General features: G+C 33.0%; 1 protein-coding gene across 1 annotated transcript in view; it reads right to left on the bottom strand.

Moving 5' to 3' along the window:
* LOC125043657 (neogenin-like) overlaps positions 1-12,500 on the bottom strand; it is a 27,555-nt gene that overhangs the window by 14,807 nt on the left and 248 nt on the right. Inside the window, exons 2-7 of the mRNA XM_047639894.1 lie at positions 7,382-7,436; positions 6,381-6,653; positions 5,311-5,601; positions 4,721-4,999; positions 4,384-4,521; positions 3,688-3,831 (exon numbers count right to left, since the gene is read on the bottom strand). Coding sequence (XP_047495850.1) covers positions 3,688-3,831; positions 4,384-4,521; positions 4,721-4,999; positions 5,311-5,601; positions 6,381-6,653; positions 7,382-7,436 — 1,180 coding nt within the window. The remainder of the gene's footprint in view (positions 1-3,687; positions 3,832-4,383; positions 4,522-4,720; positions 5,000-5,310; positions 5,602-6,380; positions 6,654-7,381; positions 7,437-12,500) is intronic.

A 12,500-nucleotide genomic window follows, 5' to 3' on the forward strand; every position in this document is an offset into this window, starting at 1 on the left:
AGAGAAGATTGAAATGATAACGGAAAATACTGAGGATAATAATGATAATGATAATAATTACTGTTGTCATTTCGAAATCAGTATGGTTTTGCGATCACTGATGGTGATGATGATTATGAAAATAATCGCAATGGTAATATTAATACAGGTAATGGCGATATCAATAATATCGACCATATTCACAGGACAAGCATTGATCATATTAATGATAATGATTTTGATAAGGGGATTGATAAAATAATCAGCAATGGGGTGAAAGACGTCTAAAAACTTACTCCCAATACATGTGCTTTATGATATCTGATTTACTGAAAGAAGAATCTTGTTCATTCTGATTAAACTGGAATTTAATCTCGCTCTCTTATCTGACACGTAAGCAATTGATATTTTCCTTGTATATGACGGTGCATGCCAAAGCTTTGGTACATTAGCTTAATATGTTTACGATAGCAATATTAATTTCATGGCGTGTTATCTAAACGCTTCTTTGTTCACCCGGAACTTTGAAGAAAGAACCATCTAGAAACACACGATATCGTATATTTGGTACGCTTTGTGATAATGATTATTCATAAATTACTGAATATTCATTTCGCGGCTTATTCTAACATATGCTAAATAAGAAAGAAAATGTATCCGATAGTATATGACGTCAAATTGACATATGGGAAAACTGAGGTGAAAGCGAGGCTGCCAAGCTGACACCTTTTTTTTCAAAATGGACGCCAGGAAATCTGAAATTGCAATGAGAGACCGCATCACTGGGACGAGGGAAAGAAATCTATCTCCCATATACCCAGAGAGCCGGGTTTCTCACGCTCGATGGTAGACATGTGAATAAGGTGGGACGAGGAGGGCCACCCTGAGCGACCGCCCGGTAACAAGACGTAGAGGAAACTACTTGCAGACGGATTCATCACAGAGCGCTAGCAAAGAGAGGTTGAACAAACGACTAGCAAAGAGAGGTTGAACAAACGACATTGTCAACACCGCCTCCAGTTCGTCCAGCAGTGTGCGGCGAGTGCACGGAAAGGGCCATTGCTGGATGAGAGGTTGTGGATATAATCAACCTTTTTCAATTTGTTAAACAATTATTTATTTCAAATTTTGATTTAGATATGTTTATACATAACAGTGCCTTATACGTCATATTTTACGTGTTGATTTTCTAGCATTATTTACATTATTTACCGCGTGACCTGTAATAGGTGGGGGCGGAATTTCAGAAGGGAGATTCAGTGAAGACAATTTATTTGAATGATTACAAGAAATATTCCTCCTACAAGCACGCTGTTATCAGTTAGCCTCTTACAGAAACAATCATATTCGTGCTGGATAACTCCCCGATATACGAGTCAAGGGCAGTTACGAAGTGGTACGATAACTCAAACCTTCCGCGATCAAACAAGGCAAATGACTCAAACCTGATGGAATAATATGGGCGAATATTGTCGAAGTTTGGGAAACGGCTAATGATTAAAAACTAACTAAATAAATAAATCCCAAAAGCTAATAGATCATGTTAAAACGGACTGGAAAGGAAACCGGGATCTCACATAAACAGGTCACCTTTGTCCCGCGGATTAGACAGGGTCTTGAATAATGATAAATTGTTCTTATTATAAGTATGACTGCCCCCAGTATTAGTCTTTTCAACATTTTTTTCGTTTTAATTTTTACAAATGCAACGATAGTAAAAATATCTTAAAAATCAATAGGTCGATTAATTAAAGCACCCAGCAAATATAGATAAATAGTAATACTAATAATAATAATAATAGTAATAATAATAATAATGATAATACATTTATGCATATTTTTTTTTTCGCTGTCAGCTACAGCCTATGCGCGAGAAGGGGTTCCAAATATGTATAAACAATAAAACCAATGATGCTAACAACATCAGTTCCTCAGCACACACGCACATACACAAAGTCACCCATGTATTCACTGTAGCTATAACGGTTTTTGTGTTCAATAAATGCTCTAAAGTGAAAACAGAGCATATTTTCTATTTATTGAATCAGAAAAGTTATTTTATTATTTCAAAACATATCAATATAATATATGAAAACTTCGATTTTGCGATATATTGCATTTATACCATCTTTATCTACATCAACGTACATACTGTAAACGGATGTACATTGGCAAACAGAAGGAAAAAAAGATTGAATAAATAACAAATTGAATTAGAGAACTGCGCATTTCATCAGAGTGAACAAGATTTTTTCAAGATATCAAATATCATAAAGCATACAGCACATATAATAGGAGTAAGTTCTTAGATTGCTTTGCATATTCAACCTCCTTGGGATCACCCAGCTAGTAATTACTCAAGTTGAAACAAACAAACGCGATTTGTTTAACTCTGTTGTTCGAATGTGGATGCAACTCCTCAGAGAAGCAACACGACTTACGGAACAATGATAACAAAACTATGAACAGATTATAGCACAAGATAAAGTCACTTCACTAGTCACTTCATTAGTTCGACTAGCCGCTATTAGATGGTGCAGTCACGAGAACCATTTACAAAGGTATCAGCGATTTTGCAAAGAGTTTGATTTGATTAAGCTACCATATATAGATATCTAAAGAATAAAACGTTTTCATGAAATATGCAACTATAATTGAAAATTGTTGAGTATAAAGAAGAGGGAAAGGTCGCCTCGCCTCCATAGGTGTTACCGTGTCGATAAACGAACAATTTCAGGATATCGCATTAAAAAAAAAAAAAAAAAACATCCCACTACCATGTCAACGATAGCTAAGCTACATGTATTGTTATCACACGTTTGAAGGAAACGAAATATCAAATGCCTTTGAAGTTTCCAAATATAGATACTAATACACTGATTGGTTATTTATATTCTACCAATCACACTCTTGTTACAAACAAGGTTTTCGCCTCTTTCATGACAATACTATTTACACTATATTTACATCGATGTACAAAAATGGAACCTAGTAGGTGAACTGAAATATAATTCCGGAACTGTACATATTAATGTATATATGTATGTATGCATGCATAGATATATATATATACACATTTATATATATGATATATATAAATACATACACACACACACACACACACACACACACACACACACACACACACACACACACACACATATATATATGTGTGTGTGTGTGTGTGTGTGTGTGTGTGTGTGTATTTGTATATATCATATATATAAATGTGTATATATATACACATTTATATATATGATATATATAAATACACACACACACACACACACATATATATATATATATATATATATATATATATATATATATATAATGTGTGTATGTGATAAGAAATTCTTATCACATACTGTATTCTGTTTTCTCATTTTGGCCACTTGAAAATGAGGCCTCACACCTTTTTGCACGGTATTCTTTGTGGACTGATTGTTTGAATAACAGTATTGGCAATTGTAAGAGAAAAGGCAGAGAAAAGTCTGCATAATTATCACGGGCTGTGGAAATATGGTCTAAAGAGTCTTGGAGCACCATGTTGTATTATTAACAGGTTGAATAGTTTTTAATAACAAAAATAATACATATGACACATGGTGTTAACGTCGAATCCACTAAGAAAATATCTAACAATCTCGGATATAACAGATACAATATATAGGGTGAAACAAGCACCAATTCTTGATAAAAGCTCACCATCTTCTGCCGTGATGTGGTCACAGCACACGCTTCCCTCTGCGCCCTTGGTGATGGTCACGCACACAGTGTATTCAGTGTAGGGAGGCGTGTCAAGGAAGGCGTACGTCGTTTCGTTTCCGGGAACCTCTGCTTCACCTTGGCCTGGGAATACAAGCGACGTTCAAGAAAGCCCTCTCGATCTGTCTATCGCTATCTCTGTTTATCTACCTTAAAAAATATGTATTTCTGTATTTCTGTCTTTTGTTTGCTTCTCTATCCTTGAATGGTCTATCTATTTATTTATTTAGTCCTTTATCTGTCTAATTTGTCTTTCTATTTATTTATCTAGCTTCTATCTGTCCATCTATTTGCCGATCTGCCTACTTCCCTACTTACCTATCAATCTGTCTATCTAACTACCAATATATCAATCTATCTCTGTGTCAACCTATCAGCCATAGTAAGAAACAAATTTAAGTGGTTAACGTTGAATTACTGACGAGTTCGGAAAGTTACGATTTAATTTAATTACACTGTGGCTGTTTTCTTGTTTATCTTTGTGTACACGTTACTGCGTTTGTGTTTCTGGTTATCTATTTATCTATCTACATATATATCTGCCTGTGAACCTATCTATCAATTTATCTATCAGCCTATCTATCTATCAATCTACCTACCTAATTTATCTTATCCGAAAGTATTGCGTGTTATTACCTCTATCATCTGACCACAAAACAGTAGAGTTCCAGGTGATATAATAGTTCTGATCCTTACAGGTGACGCTTCCATGGTCCCAGATCACAGTGAAGTTTCTAGAAGCTTCTCCAGTACATCTCACTGTTTCCAAAGGAGCTGCAACAATGATGTATATATGTTAGGAAAATATTAAATTGTTGAACTGAAGTTCAGCAATAATATGATGGTATTGAGTTGGATTAAGAAAGCGTATCGTTTCTTTCAGCGCTTAAAAGAATAAGTGACCTGTTTTATGTTTGAGTGCAAGCGTTTTCTTTTTTTTTTAATCATTGGTTCTCAGTCTACTGCGTCTCACCTTCTCCTGTGACATAAATGTCCCACTTGTCGGATTCCTTCCCAAACCCTTTCGCCGTCGTTGCGGCAACGGTTAGTGTGTAGTTCTGACAAGCTTCTATACCGTACAGCCTCTTCGTCAAAGTGTTCCCGTCTGCCAATTCTTGCAACTCCTCTGCATTGACGATTCGCGTGATCCTGTACCGTTCGATGACTCCGTTTGACTCCTCAGGAGGATCCCACGTTACGGACAAATAGTCTGGTCCTTCTGTTACACTAACGATCTTCGGGGAGCTTGGATCTGCGGAAGTATATTTACAAGTGTTGAGATGCTGCCTCAAGTAAAAACATTTTATTTTTGAGAATCATGTGGTTTGGAATTATTACTTTAGTTTTCTAGATAACTACATTCATTGCTTCCAATATGTTGACATTTTGAAAATGGTAACATCTATAATTATGAACATGATACTCTAACACTGCTAGAGTATATTATACATATTTTGTGAATTATAAATAATTGAAATATTGTTCGAGCATGCCAATTCAACCTGTGCAGTCTCTCCGACAAAGAAGCACAGCTACAGAGACCGTTTCGCCTCCCTAACTTACAGTATTCTTCGGTCCTAGCCTCGCACTCTACCGGCAGACCGTATCCCGATGCAGTTTTGCCTCGGATGGAAATTAGAACCTCGCTGTACGGCCGGATGTTTCCGATGGTGTAACTCATTTCCCCGCTCGTGTCCCAGTCCTCGTCGACCAGTGTCTCGTTCCACAGCGCTACCCACAGCCAACTGACGTTATAATTGTACACCGGGCAGTTTGTGAGAGGATGACCCCAGGTGAGCGACACCGAGTGGCTGGCCTCCTTCACGATGGTGCAGTTGGCTGGCATTGGGGGAACTGGGCAGGCGGAAAGAAGGGATTTTTCTTGATACGAAAATGGACATGGAACATGTATATATTATTATTATCATTATCATTATTGTTATTATTATCAATATTATTATTATTATTATTATTATTATCGTTATTATTATTACTATTATTACCATCACTACCTTTGTTATTGTTATTGTTATTATCATTATTGTTATTATTATTATTATTATCTTTATCATTATCATTATTATCATCATTATCATTGTTATCATCATTATCATCATTATCATTATTATTATCATTATCATCATTATCATCCTTATAATCGGCATCATCTCCATCATCACAACCATCATCACTACCTCCTCATCATTCTAATTATGATCATTATTTTTATTATTAACAATATCATTGTTATTATTCTTGTTGTCTTTGTTGTTGTTAGTATTGTTACTAAAACATTAGTGTTGTTATTACTATTATTATTGTGATTATTATTATTTATTTCATTATTATCATTGTTGTTGGTGTTGTTTTGTTATTATTATCATGATTATAATCATGATCATGATTATCATTACCATTATCATTATCATCATTATCATTAACATTACCACCATTATCGTAATAATTATTGTTATTACCTGGTTTTCTTGTATTATGTCGGAGGGCACATCAAAGCACCTTAAGTATAATATTTTGTGCAGTATGTTTAGTAATGGTTCCTACAGGACACAATGAATGAAGAAAGCCTATGCTCAAGTGAACTATTAAGTATAGAAATAACTGAACTGACAAACCTTCACTCTCAGTGATTCCTTCAACTCCATCACTCCAATATTCTTCTTCATTATCATAAACGGATACAATGGTTATGAAATATTCCGTACAGCTTAACAGTGAGTTCAAACGATAGTATTGATCATATACGATCTGATCTCCAGGTGGAATTCCGGACCCATGCGACAGAACACGGTAATACTGTGGTGTGGAATCCGGCGCTGGGTCCCAGGTCACTTCCAAGGCGGTGGAAGAGAGCACATTGACCTTAATGTTGATTGGGGGTCCAGGTTCTGTCGTGGAATATCCTGCTCTGAGTGGGTGGGTTACGCCTGTGTGTTCGTAAGTGTGTGTGTGTGTGTGTGTGTGTGTGTGTGTGTGTGTGTGTGTGTGTGTGTGTGTGTGTGTGTGTGTTTGTGTGTATAATTATGTGTATGCAAGGTTTAGAAAAGTATTCTGGACCTTGTGTGTCTGTGTGGGTTGTGTGTATGTATATACTGTATAGTTTATTAATAGATAGGTATATAAAGATGTATCTGCTTTTGTGTATTTGCGTTTTTGTGCCTATACTTCTGCACGCGCGTTCGTATAGCTATGTATGGGCATGTGCGTGTAGCTATGTATGGGCATGTGCGTATATATATATATATATATATATATATATATATATACTGGGTCGAGTATATAGATAAACAGATTAAGAAATTCAGATGTGTGTATGTTTGCGCATCTATAAACGTGCCTATATGGTTTTGTTTCCAAATATCTATTCACAATCACAATCACCGTTTTCTGTGTCTATGTTCCGTACATACGATAGGCATGTATGCATATGTTTGTGTTTGTTTCGTTCTGTAAATACAATAAGCATGCATACATATATGTGTATTTATGTGTGTGTATATGTGTGTGTGTGTGTGTGTGTATGTGTGTGCGTGTTAAATGTATATATCATCATATGTTCATACATATAGTATATACGTGGCAGTGATAACATTACAAGATATACAGTATTGCTTACCAGCCTGAGGCTTTTGTTCAGTGGCGCTTCCCCTCTTCGCATGTTCTTTGTTCACCTGCGAACATTAAAAAAATCATGCAAGTAATAACGTGTAGAGGCTATGCAGGGTATCCTAAAATAGGAAACACGAAATTGATTATAATAATGATGATGCAAATAATTGTAATAGTAATAACAGTGATAATAATTATAATTATTATTATTATTATTATAGTAATAATGATAATATGATAATAATAATTATTATTATTATTATAGTAATGATAATAAGATTATAATAATATTAGCAAAAACAATAATAAGGATAATAATAATAATAATAATAATAATAATAATAATAATAATAATGATAATAATAATAATGATGATAATAGGAACAACAACTACAAAACAACAACAACAAAATAATAACAACAGCAACAATGACAGCCATAATAACAATGAGATGGTGTTGTTAGAAAACTAGACAAGATAATCACGGAAAGTAAGTAATTGGCCCGAATTAAGAAGTAACCCACTATGGTAATATTAAGTTTATTCTTATAAAAAAAATGAGAACCAATTTATCCTTTCTTATTTTATGAGCAAATCAACTCGTATTCATATTATTTAGTCATCTTATTCAATGCTGTTCCGTTTCTCTGCCAAGAATCAGAACTTCCCTAGCGACATGTATCCCTTTTCGACCTAACGTTGAAACTAAGACGGAGGATGAGATGTTCTGAAATACCGGTCGAACCTGAAATCATCATGGCCGTCATCATTATTAAGATACATTTCATTATTTATACTGTTATTATTACCATTATGATCAGTGTCATCATTGCTGTCATCTCTGTTATCACCGTTGTCATTATTTTCTTTATTCATCAGTATTCCCATGACTTGCATTATCACCATTACCATCATCAACAGTATTATATGCACTCCCGTTTTATTCATTCATTTTTATCACCGGCATCATCGTTTTTACTAATGATTTATTTATCATTCTGTCATAACCATCATCACCATCATCGTAATCACCATTATCAACAACATCAAAACCAGTATTTTCATTATCATCATCATCACCGTCATCCTGATTGCCGTCATTAGCATAATCATCCTCATCCTCATGTTTGTTTACCCCGTTGTTCATCCTCGCAAATAACATTGGGTTTGGAATATCTTTTACGTTTGGCCTTTGTCTGACCCGGACATAAGAGAAGGCTTGGAATCAGCATGGGCATTGAACCCTACAAATGTGCCAGTTGGTATTATCATTAGCATGTTTCAGTACTACAAAGACTACGGGCAAGGCACAGGCGACGCCCAAATCAGTAATCTTAAGACGCAAAAGATTGCATGATCCAAGTTTGATAATTCCTTCCTGAGGGTCAGTGGATATTATGTGTCCATGGATTGGTGCCTATCATGTATTCAGCAATATACTCAAGCTAATCTGGACAGACCTGAGATAATTTTAAGAATGATATCAACCAAGGAGCTTTGCGCACAGTCACATAACTTAAGATAAAGCTAAAAAGTAGAAAGGAAAGGCAAGGGGACCTCAGCATCATGTGCCTAATGAATGTCATTTAATTTCGTATCTAAACCGCATATTCTGGTGCAGACGATGATATGAAATAAATTAAGGAAACTAACATCTGTATTGTTCCTCCTCTTATAATTACCATGATTTTTGTGCTATTCGACTATATATTTTTTTCATATATAAAACGACGAATATTGGCTGTTAGACAACAAAAGTGGGTCTGGCACATTTTTCTTAACACCGAAAGGGGGGGGGGGGCATAAGTTTAACCCCCAATGATACTTAATAAAATGCCCTACAGTGTCAGTACAGAGATGGAATGGCGTTGGGATAATAGTGTCAAATGGAAGAAAGCGCGGAATTTTTTTTTTCAAGGCTGAAGAAGTTTAAGAAGATATTGTATTTTAAGGTGTAATAGGAAGGAGGATAAGGAAAGACATTGGAATAGCATGCCTCATTGGACGCGAAGGAATCACGGCAATGAATAATACCGTGGACATCAAGGTCTTAAGAAGGTCAAAGCTGACGGAGAGATTTGGCATCTATGAACATCTTTATCAGGAAAAACAAAGTTACTGCATGTTGGCGACTAGTCAACGTGAATCGTATGCTCCGAGCGAAGTACGAATGGTAAAAAATATAAGAACGTTATTATCAGGGATATGCTATCAGTAATATGTCAATGTTATCAATAGGTTGAGGCAGAATTAGCAGAAATGATCGAGGAAAAAAACACAGAAAGATAAAGATGAATGACACCGGATTGATAATGCACTATAGATCCTCCAGCAAGACAAAAGGAGCATAGAGATAGGAAAATATTACTTCATCTTTGAAAATAAGTAAATAAAATGGACAGGAGGAATAGTCATAAAAGGCTGGTAATTGAAGTAGTAGCGGAATGAAGAAAGGTAAAACCGTGGGAACAGTTGGGACATTCGAAGAGGCACGGAACGCTTTGCGAGAAAAGGCCGATGAGCAATACTACTCCGAGGATAGGGTATTAGTTTTGTAACATTATGTAGGGCATTGAGGAGGCTTTGGCATCCACTGAATATATGTGGTTTCAAATCGACGATTGTGAGGTTAGAAACAAAGTGTAGTATTAAAGAAACATGTCAGAATCATCCAAGAAATGCATATGTAAAGAGAAGCAATTATAAAGAATTATATGATACAAAAACCTCTTCAACAATGCAATGGTGGCATAGACGAAGGACCATGGTGCATGCAAACTACCTATAGCTGCTAATACCAACAGTAAGTGAATGAGGAAATGGAAATTTGGATAAAGTTAATCAAAGTTAGTGGAAATACGTATATGAATTGAAGTCCCCATACGGAACAGAGAAGTAAAAACCAGGTGTATTTTGTAACAGTACGGTGTGGGTGAAATTCAGAACAAAGTCACACGGGGCAACAGCGAGACTACAGCTGTTGTTTGAAATGGGACGTCGGTCTGTGAACAAGGTGGATAGACATAGGAATAGATGTCGTGGACGTCTAGACTTGAGGGCATAATTGATGATAAAGATGCTAATAATTATAATGAAAAAATACACTGAAAATCATAACAATATTAGTAGCAATAACAATTATAAAAGTAATAATGATAAAAGTAATGATAATGATCATAATGATGATGAAAATTATATCATAATATGAATAATGATAATGATAGCAATAATAATAATTATAATGATTATACTAATAATAATGATATCATTAATGACATAATGATTATGATAAAAATGATAATAACAATAATAGTAATAATGATAATAATGATAATAATAATAATAATAATAATAATAATAATAATAATAATAATAATGGTATTGATATTGATAATGATAATGAGGATTATAATAATGATAATAATAATGATGATGATGGTGATAATAATGATAATAATAATAAGAGAAATGTTGATATGATAATATTGATAATACTACTAACAACAATAATGATAATGCTTATGATGATGTGGATAATGATTATGATAATAATAATAATAATAATAGACAATGATAATTGTTAGCCTTATTAGTATCATTATTTTTTACATAATCATTATGATTATTATTATTGTCATTGTTACCACTTTCTATTATTACTGTCATCATTATCATCAGTATCATTATAACCATAACTATTATCATTATTATTATTATTATTATAATTGTCATTATTACTTTTAAAATCATTATTATTATTATTATTAATGTTATAATTATTATTATTATTATCATCATCATTATTATTGTTATTTTTATCATTTTCATCATTTTCATTATCATTATCATTATTATTATAATTGTTATTATTATTATTATTATTATCATCATCACCATTATTATTATTATCATCATCATTATTATTGTTATTACCATGATTATTATTATCGTTATTGTTATCATTATTATCATCAATATTGTTATTTCATTACTATTATTATTATTGAACTAATGTTATTGTTTTTGATATTATTATTACCATTGTTATCATAATTTCCATCGTTATTATCATTATTCTTATTATCGTTATCATTACTATTAGTATAAGTAGTAATATCACCATTATCATTATCGTTCCCACTACTCCTATTACTACTACTATTGCCATTATCATTCCTATTGTTATTTGTGTTATCATTATTGTCAGATTTTTTGTTCATTATTGTTGTCATAATCTTCAAGACAACTGTTATTAAAAGATATTATCACTATTATCATTATTTTCATCAATATTATCACTGTCAATATCATTCTTATCAGGTTCACTGTTGACTATTAATACTTTTGTTGTTTTTATTATCATCATTATCATTAATATTATTTTCATCTTTACCATCATTATTTTTATATTTATTATTATCTTCATCATTTTTTACCATTATTTTCCTTATAATCATTACTGTTACTGTTATTATTATACTAATATTTGTTTTATAATTATCATAATTATCATTGTTATTGGTATCCTTATAATTATTATCATCATTATTATTATCATTACAACTATTATTACTACTAATATCATTATCATCATCATTACCAACCTTGAACTATCATCTTAACAACAGTCATTCCTTTTAGGTCATGCTCATTATTCATTGATATCAATATCGTCATATTGCAAAGGCATTGCAATCCTCTTTTCTAGCACTGTAGAAGGATACAGCATATACATAATTATGAATTGCATAAATAAATGCGAACTTGCCTCTAAATACGCACTATATGGAATACAATACTAAATAGATAAGTATATGAAATAAATATATCCATAAATAAAGATATCAATTGATAAATTAATAAGTTGATAGACGAACATATGGTAAAGTAAATAAATAACTAATGAATAGATTAATAAACAAATAAAGAGATATATAGATAAATGAGCAGAAAAGTAAATGAATAAATAGGCAGACAGATAGATAAATAGATCAATTAACAGAAAAATAAATGGATAAATATAGGGAGAGATAGATAGATAAATACATAAATGAACAGAAAAATACATGAATTAATAGACAGAGAAATAGATAAACAGGTAGATGAACAGAAAAAAATAAATGAA

The sequence above is a fragment of the Penaeus chinensis genome, chromosome 3, assembly GCF_019202785.1.
Source record: "Penaeus chinensis breed Huanghai No. 1 chromosome 3, ASM1920278v2, whole genome shotgun sequence".
NCBI classification, from domain to species: domain Eukaryota; kingdom Metazoa; phylum Arthropoda; class Malacostraca; order Decapoda; family Penaeidae; genus Penaeus; species Penaeus chinensis.